The 21,306-nt window shown below is 39.1% G+C and overlaps 1 protein-coding gene across 3 annotated transcripts; it reads right to left on the bottom strand.

Annotated features, from left to right (window-relative positions):
- Positions 1 to 2,820: 2,820 nt before the first annotated feature.
- SLITRK3 (SLIT and NTRK like family member 3) lies at positions 2,821 to 13,868 on the bottom strand. 3 transcript variants are annotated; one of them, XM_023213529.2, is made up of 2 exons: positions 13,415 to 13,868; positions 2,821 to 7,528 (listed from the first exon to the last, which is right to left on the bottom strand). In XM_023213529.2, exon 2 carries the CDS (start codon positions 7,505 to 7,507, stop codon positions 4,568 to 4,570), a length of 2,940 nt encoding a protein of 979 aa, XP_023069297.1. In that variant the 5' UTR covers positions 7,508 to 7,528; positions 13,415 to 13,868; the 3' UTR covers positions 2,821 to 4,567. The 3 variants fall into 3 exon arrangements, with proteins under 3 accessions (XP_023069297.1, XP_023069296.1, XP_023069298.1); XM_023213528.2 differs by lacking the exon at positions 13,415 to 13,868 and adding an exon at positions 12,403 to 13,292; XM_023213530.1 differs by having other exon boundaries at positions 3,360 to 7,528; positions 13,784 to 13,853.
- Positions 13,869 to 21,306: the final 7,438 nt, after the last annotated feature.

Raw genomic sequence — 21,306 nt, 5'->3', positions numbered from 1 at the left:
AAAATGAAACAAATTGGAAGATAACATAACTTTTAAATTCAGAAATATTAATTACAGTGTTACTTTTTACATGTGAATATTCCAAAAGTGACGACTCATAATATAATCCAGCTTCCCTTGGATGGTGGCTAGACAGAAGCAAGAAAAATAAATGCATAAAACAGAAATTGTTATACATGTAATAGAAAATGTGTAATTTACATAGAAGTAAAATTCAGCATATATAAACTATATACATGTATATACAATGTATATACATATATAATAGTACTATATATAAATACACACACAAACACACACACACACACACGATGGCCCAATTACACATGTGTTATTGCTCCTATTACTTTTAAAAGGCCTATAGTATATTAAACAGAACATAGTATATTGAAGAGAATATGGTGATTTTAGTGATACCTATTTGTGTTCCATTCACCTGAATATTCACAATTGAAAATTTTGAGCTAAGTTATAAATGTCTAAGTTCAAATGAAACTAGCTCAAATCACTTAAGATGGAGTGTCCATTGGTTACCATTTCCTCTCACATTATCTTGACTTGTTATAGTCATATTTCTCAAATTTTGTGTAGCGTTTCATTAATGCTTCCTTTGTCATAGCCATTTCACAAAAGTGTAACATTTATTGGCCTAGAAAACGTAATTGCAAAAGGACAGGACTGTACGAATAATGAATTTACACTAAGTGAATCAAAATAATGTGTTGTGATAGTTAAAGTTCTTTTGTTCTGTAATTGCATTATAAATTTTCACAATCCTAAACATATTATTTTCAAATATCAAGGGTTTAAAGTAATACTGCCAGGTTTAAAAAGAAATCTTCAAGCTCAGTCATTAAATTTTCCTTTCGATTCTCTGTCTCTAAACTTTGTTAAAATTATAGTGTTCATCATCCTTATTTTTAAGTATTTGCAATTAGATAAAATAATATAGCATTCTAAATAAAAATAAATCTACATAAATAATACCACATATGATGTATAACATGATGTTAAAACTGTTATTGAATTAAACTAATAGTTAATTTCCAATTATTTCTCACTAATCCTCTTATAGTTTAAGAGATATTACAATATTTTTATTATTTCTAAATATTATTACTATACTTAGTAATAAAAATAGCAATGAATAATAGCAAATATCTGTCAGAACTGGGTCTGCTTCAGTCAAGTTAGTCATCACAATGAAGTGAATTAGTACTCTTTTTCTTAAAAATAAATATTTTACTGCAGCAAAAACATAAAACATACTATAATCATAGTACCTACATTAATATCCATCGTGTTTAATGAAAACAGATCTGGTATTATAAATTGAAGCTAACTTAGGTAATGTTAATGCACAGCAAAAATAAATGTCCTAATCAAGGGGTAGAAAATTCCATAAAAGCAAAAAACTATTCCCTTAAATACAAAATACCATTCTCGTATAAATTTATTTTTACTAAATAAATAAATGTATTTCTCATTCAAGGGTGAAAGTACCAACTATATTTAAGACCAAACAGTCTTACTTTCTGTATTTTATAAGTAAATTATAAACATTATAATTATCAAATTATATTATGATTTGATATATTTTATGGACACTCATTTTTCAAATGCTGAAAGCACCAGGGCCTTTTGAGAGTGTACTTTAGCCTGATTTGTATAATATGCTGTGTTATGAATATGTGCATGGTCGTTAAAGAAATGAGGACTATTATCTGAAGCATCTAGCTTTGCACTTTTAAGTTTTTACTATGCGTATGCTTTCTGTTATTCCCCAAACCATTTGATTAGGAGGAACAGAAGCATGATAAATTGCTAGTTCAGAGACTCTATAAATTGGGCTTTAAAACACTTAAAGTGTAATATTGGTTTTATGTACCTAAAAAAAAAAAAAAGAGAGACAGATAATTAGAAAGAATAAAGGAGGTGGGATAACTAGAAGAAAGGTGATTTGTGGGAAGGTAAATAAGAAAGCAAGAAAGAAAAGGAGAAGATAAAACAAAAAAGAAGAATGACACCTATTTAATAGTGGGCCTGAGTCTTCTGCATAAGAGCTTCACTTCAATATTACACAGAGAGATAAAGTAGATGATGTTCATGGGCTTCTTCCTTCTAAAATAATTCCAAAATATATTCAAATAATTGAGCATAAAAGTTTGTCAAGTGCCCCAAAACTGCAATTTTATATGGATATACTTGTTTTTTTTTAATTTTTATGCATACCTATGCTGACATTTCTATATAATCAATCAAGAGAAATATAAATATACTCTTGTAGACATTCATGGGGCTTTCATTTTGTTACCACAATGGCTTCGTGCTATAGTAGTCACACACCTTCAGAAACTGCTAGACTCAGTCTCTTTTTGTGGAAAAAAAAATGTGATATAAGGCATCAGTGACTTGGAATGAATTACATTCAACGCGTAATGATAATTCCTACTATGGGCACTTTGAGGAAACACTAGAGGAGAACACTGGCCTCACTGCACAGTTCTGCAGGGCCTGGGTCTGCGGCTCTCTGGAGCTCTGCTGCCCTCTAATGGCCTACTTAGATAAGTGCCTGTCTCATAGGTTTGTTTTCTTAAGTTTCCTCCACCAATTTGATACCGGCGCCGTAAAAATCCAGTATTCTTTGGTTTCGCTCACATATAAATGGATCTAAAGTTGGCTTGTTGTCAGGTTAATTTTTCAACATAATTTTAATGTCATAGGACGAAAAACTCATTCACCATCCTCTGACTTAGTTCAAACGTTGTTGGGGCCAGTTGCTGTGTTTCGAAAATAGTAGTCAAATGTAAGTGACAGCTTTCACAGGATTCTGGCCATATAATTGGCTCCAAGGCCAAGGCCTTTGATATTTACTGGGTTGTATGGGTGTGTGTGGAAGCTTGCGGGTGTATGAGGGTGTGCATGTAATTGGACTACATATTTTAAAAAACAATAGCAATTTTACTCTCCGATTTCTTTATGTCATCTATTATCTTAAGATGTACGGATCCTTGATTATGTTCTCCTAATTAATCCTGTACTTCTCAGTGATCTAGTTATTTTATTTTCTCCCCCTTGCATCTTGCCTAGGAAACAGTGCATCACTGGTTACTAAAATTGAAATACGTAAGTCAAGAAAAAAAATAAACTGTAAGTCAGATTTTAAGTCTCAATTGTATCCTGGTTTGGAATAGAGATGGTGGGATATAAGATTTATCAACATCACAGTGCATCAAACCCATTAATAAATTACTTTCTGTGTAACAAGTAAAAGAAATCATTTTTTAAAATGGGAGCACGAAAGGCATGGCATAGCTGGAGTTTAAGATTCAAGCTTTGTATCCTCTATATATAATGTATTATGTTTTTCAAAAACTTTTTATTAGGAAAGCTATACCAGACGCATAATCACTATACAATGATTAAACATTACCTTTACAATTTATAATCACTGAAATTACAGAATAAATATATGCACATTTCTTTTGAATCTTTGTGTGTGAGAGAGAAAACATTAAAAGTGCTTCCTACAAAGCTGTTAGTGATATATACCCAGTTGCTTTTTTTTTAATATTATATATATATATATATATATAAGAAAGTGCAGATGTTCTCCAAAAAATCTTGGCATCAGGATGAAGTGTCACAAAGAGGGTGCTCATTCCTAGGCTCGTGTCTTCGGCTGTTAAACCACCAGGCCTCCACTTCAGTAGAATCCAGCCTAGAATGTGATTTTCCCAGGGTGATAGGAGAGATGCTGTGAGCTGTACACTAGAAGTGAAGGGTAGTGGAACTATGGAGAGGAGAAAAATGGATCAAACCCGAACTAAGCAGATTGGGTTGAATGGGAATGGTATGGAGTATGTGTGTGTCTGTGTGTGTCTGTGTGTGTTTGTGTGTGTGTGTGGGGGGGGGTGTACCTGCACCAGCAGGAAGAAACTGCAGGTTTAGGGCACGTTCTGCAGATGGATATGTGTATGAGAGACAAGATAGTGAGTGAGAACATTCGAGCAAGACCCGCCCCCTCCCTCCCCATCTTGCAGTTTCCAGGCATGCAGCAAACTGCATTGTTAATACATGTACAGAATCTGTGCCATGATGAGAAGAAAGAAAGCCACAAATGACAAATGTCAACTTGTTTCCCCCCTCCCTTTAAAACAAAACTACAACTAAAAAAAAAAAATAGTTACTGAAAATAAAAAGACACATTGAATTTTACTTAATTAGGATCCATACAATGATCCCCAGTATACCTTATACATGGCACAGTCAAAGTCTCAAGTTTCAGTATAAAAAAATAATGATAACATTTGCTGGCAAAAGTCTGCGAAGGCACTTCATTGATTAATGATCTGAGTATGGCCCTTCCTCCAAATCACATCTGAGAGGGGAGAGCATACATCTGTATTCTCTAGTTATCATGCGGTTTCAGTTTTGTTCAGGGTAGGGAAGATCGTGAGGATGGAGTTACTGGGACAAGTGTAAAGGGAGCAAAGGATTTATTTCTTTTATTTTCCTTTTCTTTTGAAAAAAAAAAAAAAAGCACTAATATATTTTCTTCTCTCTGTTAGAACCTATATGTTGTCTTCTCCAGGACTTCGAGGTAATCCGGCTTGGTTTGAAGTTTGGCCCTTAACTCGAGGTAATCACTTTTTTGGGTTTGGTGGTCTGTGAAGCCCTTTCCAGCCGAGAAGAGAAGGGTTTCTTTGAGCCTGGCGTCCTGCTGTAAGTCTGGGTATTGCATGCCAGGAGGGTGCACGTGCAGTTCCTTTAATTTGGGCACTGTTCCATAGAGACAGTCCACAAATCCCACTGTGCAGGGGGTAGGCTGTGGCCTCTCTCGGTCTAGTAGCATACTGCCACCACCACATCCTCCCCCGGGAGGAAACAGCACCACCCCACCATTTTTCTCATGGTGGCGGAACCCTGTCAAGTCTCCCCCAGTTCCCCCAACTACTCCTGAAACCCCACCAACTGCTGGGTGGTGAGGGTGAGGGTGATGGTGATTCACCGTCACTATGGTGTTAAGCTGGGAGCTGGACACTGCCAGGGCCCACTCCTTCTCTTTTTCCAGCAAGGTCCGGTAGTTACTATGGTTCTCCTTGGGTGTCTCAGCAAACTGCTCACTTCCTAGGAGAGCCTCACCCATTCCCGGTGGTTGTGTCCCTGGACCCCCACGTTCTGCACTTCCTGCTTCTTGGGCTGATGAAACAGCCACCTCCTCCTCCTCACGAGGCTTGTAGATGGGGTTGTTGCACATTTGGGTAACTGGGTGGGGGATGTATTCATACACATGACCCACAGGAGGGGCCTTCTCTGGAGAGGAAAGAGTTGGTCGACCTCCACCCCCACTTCCACCACCACCACCTCCACCATCCTCAAACAGCCGGTGGCATTGCATTTGGATGCCAGTAAGGTCCACACCTTCCTGTCTCTTGCTTCTGAAGGGCAGCTTCTTTCGACGCCTTCGGAGCACGTAGGCAAAGAGGCCTGCAGCAACAAAGACTGCTGAGAAAAACAGAACCAGAAGGCTGAGAATTAACACAGAAAGTGGCACAGGGCCCCCAGGAGGAGAAAACTCATAAGGTGATGCACTGGTTGGTGCCCCAATAAGGTGGGAATCTCCAGGCTGTGCTGGGGATGCTCCAGCTGGTGCAACGTGCAGCATCTCTGGGCAAAGAACTTCCAGCTCAATAGTGCGCACATCACGGTGAGTGAGATTCTCAGGGCTCCTGCAAAGCACATCACCAACCACACTGACTGAGCTGATGGTTTCGATCCACTGTTTAAAGGGGACCAGGTCACAAGTGCAGTCCCAAGGATTCTCATTGAGGTCTATCTGGACAATGGCGTTCAAGTGTTCCAGGACACCAGCCACGGGAAGATAGAGGAAGTAGTTCTTCCTCAGGTTGAGCCGGGCCAGGGATGTGCCTGCGAAGGCGTCCGTTGGCAGGGTCCTCAGCAAGTTATTATTGAGGAATAGCAGCTTCAAGTTGGGCATGAGACTGAAGGCTGCAGGCTGGATTTCCCGGATGACATTGAACTCAAAGTACAAGTAGTGCAAACTCTGTAGGCCTCGGAACATGCCTGGTGTCAGCTTCTCTATATCGTTACCATTAAGAAAGAGGCTCTTTAAGTTGGGCAAGTTGATAAAGGCCCCATCTTGGACATAGGAAATGCGATTGTTCCCCAGATGCAAGAGATCCAAGGAAGAAAAATTCCAAAAATCAGAACGGTATATTTTCTGAATCAGATTGCTACTCAGATACAGTTTCTTGGCATTCAAGGGCCTTGGAAGAAGTTCAGAAATGTTATTAAATCCTCGCTCTTTGCAGTTGACAGTCAAACCAAGGTCATTGATGTGCAAATTACAGGTACACCCAGTGGGGCATATAATGGGGATTGGTGGTCTGGTCTGATAAGGAGCAATGGGAGGCTGGTTTGGACCAGGATATAAAGCTTGGGAGGTGGAGGGTGGCCTTGGTGTTCGAGGCTGTTTGGTGGGCTTAGGCTGTTTATTTGAGGACTTGTATTCAACAGAAGAAGCAGTAAAATGGACAGAGGATAGCATTGAGGAAGGCTTAGTTGGCCATGCATTCTCCTTACTTGATGACAAATGTGGAATTCCCAAACTAGCCTCTACCTCAGAGTCAGACAACAAAGGACAGAGTTCTGTCTTCTTGATTTCTCGTAGGTCCTTTCCATGGAAATGGAAAGGGGTCTCACAGGTAATGTCTCCCACCAGGGCAGTATAAGGAATGCGTTCCAGCCAACTCTTCAGTTGTACAATTTCACATGTACAGTTCCAAGGGTTTTCTTCCAGCTGGAGTTCCATCAGGCTTCTGCCAATGTGATCTAGCATTCCTCGGTAAAAAAGAACCTTTAACCTATTTCCACGTAGGTCCAGATGGGTTAAAGAGACAGCCTTAAATAAATTGGTCGGAAGCATGGGGATGAGATTATCATTTAAAATCAGAACCCTCAATTTACTTAGGTTCCGAAATGCCCCACTCTCAATACGTTTAATGACATTGTAATCTGCCTGCAGATATTCTAGACTTTCTAAGCCAAGGAAGGTGTCATTTCTGAAGACATCTAGTTTGTTTTCATGTAGATATAGTCTCTTTAAAATCTTAAGACCATTGAAAGCTCCAGTCTGAATGTCCTGCAATGCATTGTTCCCAAGATTAATAGACACAGCATTATTCAAATGAAGAAAACTGTTGGTGTATAATTTCCTCATAGAATTCCTCTGCAGATACAGTTTAAAAGGTCTTGACCAGAACTCGGCAATCTGACTAATATTTGTAAATCCTTTACTGTCACAATGTATATGAAAGAGGCTTTCTTTAACTTCACAGTAGCATGGATCAAAACAGGGCTCATCTATTTCCTCTGAGTCCTCTATTAGGGGAATCGGGGTAGTCCATCCTAGAGCAATTGTGCTTAGAAGAATTATCCACAACATCCTTCCTCTGTGAAGCATCTCAGCTATGGAAGGTTTCATCGTTCGTGGTTGATTACAAAACTGTAACAGAAATAAAAATGCAGATTTTTAGCTTTTAGTCATATGTACTATTTTAATTGACTCCTACATGTGGGGCATTTTAAGAGCTATATAAAAACTTCAGCAATTGTTGAAGTGACACTCAAAATGAGCTAGCAACACACTTAACGTTTAGAGTGTGTCCTATATTTTAAACTTAGGAAACTCTGAAATATTGAACCATGCAGTGACATTTTCCTGAACAAAGCCATACTTGGTAAACGGCATATCACATGAACAAAAGCAGACTGCATTGCCTCTGTATAACACACAACAGAACTGGTACATCGTACTTCCTTTTAGGCATAGGCAGATTCAGTAATAATAGCAATAATGTGGCCATTACACCTGTTTGCCTGTTAAAACTCATGTTGACATCAAAGATACTCATAATAAATCTGATTGGAACTCTGATGGGAAAAATATGTTCTTTGAATTATAGGTTTTGACTATTAAAGATACATGACATACTCCAAAATTATTATGTTGATTAGTATGATAAAGTGTGAGCCTGTTGCTCAATATCAGATGTTGAGATGTGTAAAATGATCAGCAACTCAGGAAAACTTAAGATTTATTTTTATGAAATGATCATAACATGCTTTATAACAGTGTATAGTTAGTATGTACACTATATGTCCACATCCTTTGGCCCAAGAATAGAATACTGTCATCTTCTTTAATTTGAAAAGTAATTTGTATATATTTGTATCATTTAACTATTTAAAGCATGTAGGAGTCATTAGCCCTTCTAAAAAACATGCCCATGCAATTGTCAGAGCTAAAGATAGGGACAACTAGAGGATGCTGAGTCTGAAAGTGTCTGAATTAAAACATTTGCAAAGCTTAGTTTGGAATGTGTATCTGCACCTTCAAGATCAACTGAGGAATCCTTTAAAAAGCTGGAAGAGCAGGTGACTGGTTAGAGGGGAAGTGGGTAGTTAAAGTCAAGAGAGAGTGGAAACCTCTATTCTTACCTTCTGATAAATGATCTATCACATGAAATAAATTTCAAAAAAGATATTCTTTTCCAATCAGAAGAAACAAATGCAGTGCACTATTCTGATAACATAGAGTCTTCCTCTATGCATCGCTTTCCTTGCCTAATAACATCAGTATATGAAAATGTTTACATAAATAAATTATAATAACGCAGTTTTATTACATTCTCCTTCCTGAGTCACTAAAATATCCATCAAAATTGAATAGCTGATTTTAATCAATAAAAATAAACCAAAGTTTCTAGCATATATTTTCCTCACAGATAGCACACAGAAAGATATATTTCATCAACTTTCTTCTTAAAACACAATGATATAATTTATAGGAAAAGTGAAAAACTAAATCTTCACATTACACTTGCATATAATGTTCAGAGCTGTAAAGAAAGGAGATACCGTGAGAAGGCAAAGAGAAATCTGCCTCAGACATGCAATACTGAAAAATTAAAAACAATTAAATGAAAAAGAGGGAGAGAGAAAACGCAGAAAAGCCTACATTGCAGTATCAATTAGTCTTCCATCTCCCTTATGAAATATTAAAATCTACTTAAGTTCTTCCTTCTTCACTATCTTAAATATTTTTCTTGTTTTTCAGGTCCCTGTGGTTTAGGCAAAAAAGGCTCCAGATGTCTTGGACTTACCTATTTTGCCAGAGTTTTTGGGTTTCTTTTTTTTTTTTTTTTTCTTTTCTTTTCTCGTAATTTATTTATTTATTTATTAGCATGGAACCGTGAACCGTGAAAAGAAAAAGAAAAAAAAAAAAAAAAAAGCTTGAGTTTAAGGATTCTGTCTCTTTCCCTCCCACTCCCTTTGCTTTGCTGAAGCTGAAGCAAAAGGGGATAAAAGGGGGTTGGGCGAGGGGACTAAGAGGAAAAAAAAAAAGAGCAGCAAGCTTGAGACGTGCTGGGAATGCAATGGGCTCTTCAATGGGCTTCTTTAGGATGCAGAACTGCCGCTTGGCACACTCAATAGAGGAGGGAGGAGAAGGGGCTGCAGCAGGCTTCCAGCTCTGCTGCCCCTGCCGCTGCCGCCGCGGTGGCTGCTCTCTCTGGGTACCCACAGCACATCATGGGCACTGGGAGGAAGGGCGGGAGGGAGGCAGGGAGGAAGGAAGGCTCAATCACAGTGCAGAATCTCAGACTTCCCTTGCTCCGGCTTTAAAAATATATATGTGCTATAACCCTGAACCCGGTATTCCACGTCATGAAAATGAGCTCCAAAGGGAACGCGCTTAGCATAGGTTCGGGAGCGAGCGCTAGGAAGCCCTGACTATACAGTTGTGAGTGAGTGAGTGTGTGTGTGTGTAGGGAAAATAAGTAGAGGGACAGAGAACACAAATTGGCAAAATAAGAAACAAGAGCGAAGTGGGAGGAGACCAACCTATGGGAAACATTTCTATGATGGGGAAGGTGGAGATGGGGAAGGGGGCGGGAGATAGGCATTTTAGGCATTTTTCTTTCTTTCTTTCTTTCTTTCTTTCTTTCTTTCTTTCTTTCTTTCTTTCTTTTTCTTTCTTTCTTTATTTCTTTCTTTCTGTCTCTCTCTCTCTCTCTTTCTTTCTTTTCTCTCTCTCTCTCTTTTTTTTTTTTTTTAACTCTCAAGGAAACCATCCCCTGGATCATCTGCTCCTCTAGTTTCCAAAGCTCCCCCTCTCTAGTGCAGGTGGTTTGAAAAGTGAGACTGCCCTACGGAATTATCTTTTTCACAGGACAGCCATTCCCTGAAATGACGGGGATGGGGGGAAAATCCAGGTCCCCAAAGCAGAAAAGCTAAATCTGTCCGATTCTGCCTAGGTGTCCCGAATAAGAGCTCAAACAGCCTGAAAGACTTGGACCGAGTTTCTCCTGCATTTTGCTTCGATCCCGTTGCACCAGGAATTCTTTTGTTGTGCTGTAGGTCAAAGCCTTCCATATCCCCTGGATTCAACAGCATTTCTTTTCTTCCACCTTTTTAAAAACAGAGACAAGCCAATTCTCTGGAAGGAGATACAGACCACTTGGGTAACAATGGTACATTTCACATTCTGCCACCGGAAAAGACCTCGCGGGATTGGGGTGGATTTAAGGATTTGAATGTTTTTGTCCGCTCTTCCTTTTTCTTTCTTATTTTTTAAACTCAAATATTTCTCAGTGAAATTTTCGGGAAGTGAATCCTAGGGAGTGGTGGGAATGGGGATGGAGGTGATTGAAGGAAGATATTGTATTGTAGAGGGGCTACCAGATGATAGTTCAGGAACCCTCTCAGAGGAATTTTTTAAGGCTCAGCTGACAGCACTACAGTCCTGCCTGCTGGGAAGGAATGCAGCTTGGTGAGGAAACTGGGGAGAGCCAAGTGTGCCGCAAAGGAGTCTAATTAACAGGACCCATGTGCTGTGGATGCTCCCCATCTGCCCCCACCAGCACACACCAACCCTGTCACCAACTTGCCGAGGGGGAGAAGGGAGGGACTTTTTGGTTGCAAAAGAGCTAAACTGAACCTCAATTGCCCAAGGGCTCAAAGTTACTAGGTAGAGACGGTTTTCCCTTAAAGGATCCTTTACAAAAGCAAATTTTAAAGCAAAGCACAGCTTACATATCAATACCTTACTGCTCTACAACAGGTAAATCACCTAACAATGTGTTCCTTAAAAGTCAGTCAAAGGCAATTTCCATAATATTTTGCATTTAAAATGACCGCGCATGAGTCCACTGGCACACAGTAGCTAATTTTAGAAACATGCCACCGTAGACTAAGTAAGCAGGAGGGCAGAATTTTCTAACATTCTACCCTTAAAATTCCAGACCCACCCTATTGCTCCCATAGGTCTCAGCCAAGAAGTAAACCAATACCGATAGCCTAAGCTCAGAATCAGAGCAATTCCTTCTCCCTCCCCAGCTGCCTGCACCCGCACCCTCCTCCACCCCATCCCCCGCCCAGCACTTTGGGTACCCAATGTGCAGAGGCGGTGACTATTTATCGGGTCTTATCGGAACCCACCATGTGATGGAATCGATGGGTAACCCTGAGGCTGCCCTGAGCTTCCAGATGACGGTAAATATTGTCTCAGGGATGAAGTCTCTGTTCTTTCTTGAACTAAAACCCCTTAAGTTCTGGACCTGGGCTATGTCCTAAAGGCTATCTCATCTTTTTGCTTTCCTTTAGCTCAGGATAGCGTGTCTAAAGGACAGGGAGGTCTCCAAAAGTTAGGGGTATTGAGCCATGGGGCCCCGGTTTTTTCCGTGTCCTGTTGGGAGCGCCCAGAACCATTTGTTTGTCCAGAGAGAGGACAAGAAGCCCTTTCTCCCCGCTGTGCTCCCTTCCCACTTTCCCCTCCCCACTGCTGGATCTTACAGCTCACTAATCCCTTCAGATCTAAGATTAAATATTTCAATATGGAAGCAAACTATCTTCCCTAGAACAAGTAATTAAAATGCTGCATCATTCATTTTCTGAAGAGCTTTGAGTCGTCTATAGATCCTTTTCTAATCTGCTGTCGTCAGGAGAAACGCACAATAGTCTGTTTAGAAATGGAAAATTATTGAAAGCTCAAGCGTTTTTCCTTCTACCTCTTACAACACTAGCGAACAATCCACTGGGGGAGGGGTCCTTCGCTCTGCCGCCTGGCCTATTTGTTGGAGTTACTTACGATGTCTTCACCCAGAAAAGAGGTCCGAGGGTATGTTAGTCTCCGGTACCCCTCCTTCCACCCACGTCCTTACACCTAACTGATCCAATTCAAAACTGCAACAAACCCCTAGCACCTGTGAGCGTACAGAAGACACCGCGGCCAAACTCGATGTGCTCTACCATGCACATCCTACATGCGAGAAATACTGGTTTCAATTAGGCAAAGTAGGAAAGGATGGCGGCGAGTACCTATGGTGCAGAGCGCTCAGGATCTCCGAGGTTTGCTCCGAGGGGCTTCCCAGCGGGAGGGGCAAACTCTCTGGGAGGCTGAATTGTATCCATCATACTGTAGCCTTGTAGCTTCTCCTCTTCTGGCCACCAACTTTCCGAAAGGCTACCAAATCACGCTTGTAATCCGTTTAAATGTTTCCACCTTTGAGATTTGCAGGGAAATGGTCGCTGCATACCAATGGGAGAGCCGGGAGCGCACCTAGCGCTGCGATGTCAGTGACAGGGAGCTCGCGACCACAGCTCCCTATGCCTTCGATGGCAGGCAGGCAGGCAGGCAGGCAGAGTGAGTGTCCCAGGACTAGGTTCCTTTGATTAAAATCTCGGTGCTCTCGATCAGTGGAGAGCTTCGTTGTTCCCGAGAGCCTGAGCTCAGTCTCTGGATTTCTCTCTTTCTCTCTTCTTGAAAGGTTGTCACTCACAATCCCTGCCCGAGGCCTCCTTCCATCCGAAAAGATGGAATTAGCCCTTGCTTTTCCAGGGTGTCTTTGCTCTTTGCCCTTTAGGTGGGTGGGAGTGGGGGTGGATGGTGTGTAGATGAGAGAAGAAAAGGGTGGGGAGAGGCGGAAAGGAGGCAGGAAGGGGGCGACTAGATCTCAGATCCCAGCATTGGTCAGACGGCGAAGGTGGGGGGAAAGAAGGAGACAGGGAGAGAAGATACAAATATACACAGTATGGCTGTGCACACCAAATTCCACTTGGATTTGGGAGATCTCAGGCAAAGCACGAAGGTGAAGCGATCCCGTTGGCAGAGAGTGAGTCCCCTGACCGTTCACCATTCAAGCACCCTCACTTCTCGAGCGGGAGAAGGTGCGGGGGAGGGGGGCGGGAGGGGGAGGGGACCACCGAACGTTTCAGGCCAAGGAGACGCTCGCGGCGGCAGCGGTGGCGGCTTCTTTTAAGACTGACCTGCTTTAAAAGTGCCACTTTAATGGCCTAGGAAATAACTAAAATCGGATTACACGTTACTTACCAACGTCTCCTCCTAAACGGAAGCGCGAGGTCGGGTATAAGGAGTCAATATAGGAAGCGCAGGGCTGGAACCTGAATGCAAATCCATCAGCCGCCCCTAAATCGCGCACCAAGGGAGCGGCGCTCGGGAGCCCCCAGATCAGCCCATCGCCGGAGCTCCGCCAGCGCGTCCCCCCCGCACCCCCGGCCCCTCCTCCGCGCCAACTGTGTAAATCAGCCGCCGCAGTCCTCTCGCCGCGCATCGCAGGCAAAATCCCGGCTTAGGAAGCAAGGAAGCAAGTGATTCTCTCTCTCTCTCTCTCTCTCTCCCCCCCCCCGTTCGCTCGCTCGATCTGTGCCCCTCTCCCTCTCCCCCATTATCCGTCACAACCTGGCAGCTCTTCAAGAGACACCCTGTGAAATTGAGTGTAGGGAAGTCAGCATTCTGTATCTGTGGATTGATTTGTAACTTGTATTTGCAAATGAGAGAGATGCCTGTTTGGAAAATTACAGCCCAAAAGGTGGGGGGTGATCAAATTAAGAACATCTGAGCTGTATTGGTGGGCGGTATCGCTAAACGCCTCCGGGGAGCGGTTTCCAAATGATTTGCAGTAATCCCCCACCTTCATGATACATGGGTGACGATTTGAAAGTACACATATTTCCTCATCTGTTTACATTTGCCAGGGGGGGTGGGGGGGTGTGGGGGAATAAAACTGTAGGGCACCGGGAGTTGGGAGGGGGGCATTTTCCGGAGAGATGCTGGATATCATTTCGTGACAAATTAGATACGGACACTGAAACAATTATTACACGTATGTGAAAGTGTTATTACAACATTATAGAGGCGACCATTACCCCCACTGCAGTCATACTAATGCAGTCGTTTAATGCTCCATTCAATCTGCAGTGTAAACCAACGCAATTCTTTTTAATAGATCCCTTTCATCAGCGACTGTGTTGGAAAGAGGGCAGCCTTCCACTAACTCCCAAAGTGAATAGAAGGTAGCCTGGGGAATCATCTCTGTATCTCTTGCCATTTCTTCCTGAAGTGAATGCAATACATTCTCCAAGGCAAGCAAAGTTATTTAGCTATTATAATTGTAGAGGTAGAATGATCTTGACCCTATTTTTAAAATCATTCAAAGAACTCCAACTCACCCTTTGCAAATAAACAGTGCTCTCTTTTAATTTATGTGTAAAATCCTTAGAGAGGCCTGGATATATGTTTTACATCTTTATTTAGTGAATTTGTATGTAGTATAATTTATACCATCATTAGTTCATATTATGGACATATAATACCACAAGTTAGTGTCCATGTTACCTACATTAAAAGATAGGAAAGGATGGAGTTGGTCATAGAGACAGCCAGGGGCCTGTGGAATTTTTTGGGATATACACACACACACACACACACACACACTAAATTTAGTATGGCAACTGTGTTGGTTCTGTATAAAGTGAATTTAGATTATATATGTATATATATATATGTATGTGTATATATCATACTTATATTGTTTCCATTTCTTTAAAATACTCAGCATTCTTGAAGATTATTAAGATTAGTAAAGTAGGCCGGGCGCGGTGGCTCAAGCCTGTAATCCCAGCACTTTGGGAGGCCGAGACGGGCGGATCACGAGGTCAGGAGATCGAGACCATCCTGGCTAACACGGTGAAACCCCGTCTCTACTAAAAAAAAAATACAAAAACTAGCCGGGCGAGGTGGCGGGCGCCTGTAGTCCCAGCTACTCCGGAGGCTGAGGCAGGAGAATGGCATAAACCCGGGAGGCAGAGCTTGCAGTGAGCTGAGATCCGGCCACTGCACTCCAGTCCGGGCGACAGAGCGAGACTCCGCCTCAAAAAAAAAAAAAAAAAAAAAAAGATTAGTAAAGTATCTACAGGGACCTAAAAAGTAATAAAAAGCACCATGTATTAAAATGGATTCTTTTTAAATAAAGCATTTCAGACTCACTGGCATGAGTTCCAAACCTCTTTCCAGTATTTTCTAGGATAATAAATTCTTCCATGTGAATTTTACATACAGAAAGACATAGATGTACAAGAAACATTTGTCATAGGTGTTTTACCCACTGGGTCTCCAAATTGACCTTCAAAGTGGTATATCCAGGCAGGGTTGCCAAAGGAGTACATCCCCATAATGAATCAGTCAGATTTAGGAAAAACCAAACTGCATCAGTAGTTTGATGTGTCACAGAGATATTTTTGGCCTTTTCAGGTGGTTGCCCAATTTGAGGAGAATCACTCCTGGGTACACCATATTTTATGTGGGCAAGTGTGAAATCACACACATCCCCTTTGAGCCCCAGGGCTGGAGGATATTAGAGTAATCCTGGAAGACATTAGGCAACATAACTCCTAAAGTTACTAGATCTCTTTAACTTTTTGGAACTATTTTCAAGGTTATTTTGATAAGAGAGCTATGAATATATTAATTTGTTTACTCTGAGCAGATGTTAGTATGGCCTGAGGGCACTGGGGAGCTGCAGAAGATTGAATAGCTAGAATGGGTTGTTAGTGCTAAACATGAGTACTCCCCATACAAATATTACAGGCCAGATAAAAATATTGTAGAGTAAGTGATTATGATGGATATATGATTTTATGTTGTGAGTTTTTAGTGCTTTCCACACAGACATTTACATGTCCCTAGTTTTATTTTAACCAAACATCATTTACATTGTGAAAAAGAAGAACTGTCATTTAAAAAAAATATATTCTTTATTGATGATGCACAATGGATAAAAGAAAAACATTAAAATAATATATAGGATGTAATTTTTAGTTCAACAAATATTATGCCTACATTGCTGATTTGTTTTTAAATTATAAACATTACAATATTTCATATAGTTTTTTAAACTATTTTGTCATTTTTCAGAGGGGAACAATGATATCAAAATAACTAAGATAGACTTTATTTTTTGGTCTAGCATATATTTTGCTCATTCTGATAGTTTAAATAAAATAAATACATGTTTTAAAAGATTTACTACTAATTAAACTAGGGTTAGAGAACTGTTTGTTGTATAATGAAGCAGGCACTCAAGAAAGTTCCAAACTCTAAATGTAGTTGTAGTAATCTATGATTATGTACAACATACTTAGGTCATTTACGTATTCGGTTTGTCTGTTTTTAAGCGTTGTAAAAACATTTGTGAAGCACTGTAAAAATATTTGGTAAAAAAAAAAATATTTTTTTTCTCTTTGTTCATTTCAGATGCTGTTTAGGTCAACAAATTACATGTTTGATAACCATCAAAACCTAACTGCATTGCCATTTGCTTAACTTTTGATATACCACTGTTGAAACAATTGAAAATATAGTTACACACAATTTTATAAGTGGGAACATAGGCTGCAGAAGTTAAACAAATAAAAATACGATAAAACATGAATTAATAATTTTACTTTTGTTGTATGTTTATTTCTGTTGATCTTTCTGTATCTCCATAGGAGAAACACTTTTGAAACATTTTATGTCATAGAAAAAATTCCAAACCAATTGATAATTTTTTAATAGCATCTTATAAAACTTAGTGAATCAGCAGAGATTTAACAAGCTATAAGTATGAAGAAGCTGCAAGATATTCAATTAAACATTGATCTTTTATATCCTGTTTCACTAAAACATTTTAAAGCACTTTACAGGCATCTACTAAATGAAACTTCAGCTTCTTTTGAAGTAAACAAGTGTTTTAATCTCAAAGGTTATGTGAGCTATTTTGAGACAATCAGATTTAAACTATTCAGCATGGACAAATGTTTATTTATAGGCTGGATTAAGCACAAAGTTACTGTCTCCTTTTAAAGATATTTTTCAAAATTATTTGGAATTAATAAATTATAGATGTTAAGATTAAAATTACTGAGGGGGAAAAAGTTTTAAAAGACTAAGATGAAGAGAAAAAAATCAAATGTATAAGTTGAAGTAAATTGATTATTGAATAACGCATCAGGAAATAAATGTAGGTGTTATACGTAATGGAAAAAGGTAAATCAGATAAGCTTTAATGGTAGAAAAATATTTTTAAACATATTATGAGAGAATAAAATAATAATTTTATAGAACCATAAAATCTCAGGGTTAGGAGGGACTTGGAAGGTAATCTAATTTGACCAATTATGTGATATTAGAATCTACTTCACTATCCCCCAGCAAGCTGTTATCAAGATTATGAACATTTTTTAAATAAACTTTTATTTTTAGTTCCAGGGTACACATGAAGGGTGTGCAGGTTTGTTTCATAGGTATTGGAGCTTAGTGCATTTCAGAGCAGGCCATTTTATTTTTGGACAACTCTAACTGATTAAAAAAAAGTTAAGCAAATTAAAACTTCTACTTTCCATCAATTGTTTTTGTTTTACCCCTTGATGACTTGTTTAAAAGTCTAAGGTAGCGAACTTCCTAGTTGTTTAAGTATATATTTATGCAAAGAAACTCACCTGCCAGGTAGAAATGCAGAACTAGTTTTCCAGATATGAGTTTGAGCTAGAGAAAGAGTGATTTAACTTGATAAGTAACTGAAGCCATGAAACTACAGAATACGTTGTAAGCACTGAAGTGACAAAATGTTAGAGAGCATTGTAGTGCTTGAGAGTTACTTCTGAAACATCCACAATAGTTCCATTAGTCTTCATGGATATCCCGTTGGGAGCACATTTGAAGTTCTGTATGTGTCCTTTTAATCTACCAACTTTAAACCAGCTACATCATAGAGGAACAGTACTGGTATCAGCTACAGAGGTTAGAGAGCCTAAACTATATCTGTAAATGCTTACATGTGAAACCAAATTTCTCATGGTTTTTGAATTTTTGAAAGCCATTTGAGAACATAAATATAAAGTGAATATTTTGAAATCAGGCTGATTTCAATATAAACAGCCTGATGAAAAATGCTTTCAGCACCAAATATGGGAATAGATAAAAGACTTTAATATGATCATGTGCTGGAATTCACAAATAATGCATCTTAAGTATAGAACAAGAGTGTAGTGAAACACTGAATATATTTTTTAGTGTCAGCAATTCACAAAGTAACATTTAAATTAAAAAAAAAAAAACCAAAAAACTAAAATTTCTTTGAATTTGGCTGCCTCCCTTATATCACTACTAAGGCTTAGGCATCTATAGCTGCTTTTAGCTACTATATTCTATCTAAGTCTCCCTTCACATTTCTACGTTGCTAAACAACCAATGTTTAGTGATTTCCACAACTGTAACTCTGCCTTTTTAGTACTGAAATTATTTTTTTCTTATTTGGGCATCTAAGGATAAATGTATTATTCCATATGCATGTCATTTTTTCTTCACTATGTTTGACAAAATACTTTCACGATGAATGGTCTGAATTTGGCACTTCAGTTGGCATGGCTTTTTAAAACATTGGTAAGTAGGAAAACGTTTATTACAAATGTCATTATTTTGCAAATATTTTAAATAAGATGAACAATGTGTCTTGGTGAAGGTATCATTCACTAGTTTTTTTGTTTTGTTTTGTTTTGTTTTGTTTTTGGGGGAAGGAGTCTCGCTCTGTCGCCCAGTCTGGAGTGCAGTGACCGGATCTCAGCTCACTGCAAGCTCCGCCTCCCAGGTTTACGCCATTCTCCTGCCTCAGCCTCCCGAGTAGCTAGGACTACAGGAACCGCCACGTCGCCCTGCTAGTTTTTTTTTTTTTTTGTATTTTTTAGCGGAGACGGGGTTTCACCGGGTTAGCCAGGAAGGTCTCGATCTCCTGATTTCGTGATCATTCACTAGTTTTTAATGATGGTAAAGCTATCAAATAATGTAGAACCCATGATGTTGCAAATTCACCTCTACCTCCCGAAAAATCATAAAGTACCTTCTAAAAAGATTTACCAAAAACATAAATAGAAGATAAATATTTGACACTTGTATATTTAAGCACATATTTCATGTTGTGTCCTTAATAATTTCAAAGGAGAATCTGACCTAAAACTAATTTTCTTACTTTTTGTTTCAGTTAAATATTTTTATTCAAAGGGTAGTGAAGAAATGTTTGATGTGGTTAAGAAAGTGAAAAAGCAACTGCTGACATCTCCCACTTTCACCTAAAAATATATTATAGTTGATTGTGTGATATTTCAATTGAAGTGTCATGAAAAATAGCCAAAATATGCCTACACATAAACAAGTGATACAAACGTGTGTATGTTTCTGTATGTGTGTGTGTTAGAAGGATACAAAGTTGGAAATTAATGGACTTCTTATAAATTATTTGTTTGAATTACTTTATTTCTAAAATGGGGAGAATATCTGGTTTCAAAGATTCTATAGTATAAAACAAACAGAATAGCTATCTACAACATATTAAAAATGAATTATATGTCCTAAATATGTTGTATTGATATCGAATGATAATATTTACTAAGTTAGAAATTTTGGAACACTTGTGTCAGAAAAGATAAGATAATCTTTAGAAAGTAACCTTTTTCTGTGGGTTTAAACCAATACCCTGGAAAAATAACTCCTTTCAATGATATAATAGGTTGACATTAACTCCCCATATGCAAGCGCTCTCTATTATTTACTAAAAGGTAACATGTTTTAAAAACTCTACTACCTTTTACCTGTGATGACAAAATAAACAGGAATCCAGAATATTCATGTGCTGAACAGATTTTAACATTCCTTAAAGCTTTGAGCAAGTATTAATCCATGCAGGGACTTTTCATGTACAACTCAGCTCGATAGGATGAATCAATCAAAACACAACACCTGCTGCTCAGTAAGCTGGACTGGCTTCTTTCTATCATGTGGACAGTACAGTGTTCACTTGACAAGGAATTGAGATCCATGCAACTAGTTTAAGAAAAGGGTTGTTGGTGGGATTTTGTTTGTTTGTTTATTTAAAAGATTTACCGTCTTCATCTCATAGAAATCAAGAACTGAAACTAGTACAGCCAGACTTCATGGGGAACATAATAGGATATCAGGTCTTTTTTCTGTCTCTCTTGGGGTCCACATGGTTGCCTCCCTAACACTTTCCTTAATTTCTTTCTGTTCTTTACAGAGGGAAAAGCGATTCCTAAAAATTTAAGTATGATGCAATTTTCCAGTAACCCTCTACTGGCTTCCTATCTCTGTATGTAAAAGCCAAAGTCCTTACACAGGTTCATAAGCCCTATACGATCATTTCACTCAGCCCAGCCACATTTTCCACCTTGCTCTTTCTTCAACTTAAGAAGAACATACATATCTCAGGACACTTGAAGCTGCTATGCATTCTGCCCGGAACATCCTTCCACAAATATTAGCTGGCACCTTCACTGTATTTATGTTTCTGTTCAAAGGACACATAGTCATGTAGGCATTCTTGACCATGCTATCCCAAGTAGTAATTCCCTCATTATTCTTGAACTACATAACTTGTTTATTCCTACAGTTTATCTACCTGATAACATATAATTTATTAACTTGTGCTAATCTACCACCTCCTACAACAATAAGTTTTATCACAACAGGGACTTTAATTCATTGTGGTGTCATTGCCACCCAAAGCAGTGCCCAGTACATAATAGGAACTACATATGAATGTTTTGGAGGTTGAATTAAATGAATGACTATTACTTCTATCTCTACTTCCTTTTGCATCTCTATCTTTTTTTTTTTTTTTCTGCTAAGTAGTTCTTTTTTATATTAGCTAGCAGTCAGTTCAGTTATTTCATGACCTTTAATTTACAATGTTCTCTAGCAACTGATAACTTTTTTCTGTTAGTTCAAATTCCTGAAAATCTAACTGGACAGGTTAATTTTTTTTCAGTAAGGCCACACAGACCACAAATTTCTGGACAATCTCTGGTTGTACTATTTTCAGTCAGATATATACACTTATCTAATAAAGTTGAGCCACCTCAGAACATGGCTGC

This window comes from Piliocolobus tephrosceles, chromosome 2 (genome assembly GCF_002776525.5).
Source record: "Piliocolobus tephrosceles isolate RC106 chromosome 2, ASM277652v3, whole genome shotgun sequence".
In the NCBI taxonomy this organism is placed as follows: Eukaryota; Metazoa; Chordata; class Mammalia; order Primates; family Cercopithecidae; genus Piliocolobus; species Piliocolobus tephrosceles.
Note: the sequence above shows the minus strand (reverse complement) of the source record. Positions and strands in the feature narration are given on the sequence as shown.

Coding starts and splice junctions, on each gene's coding strand:
- SLITRK3 (XM_023213529.2), bottom strand. CDS start 7,507: ATGAAACCTTCCATAGCTGAGATGCTTCACAGAGGAAGGATGTTGTGG.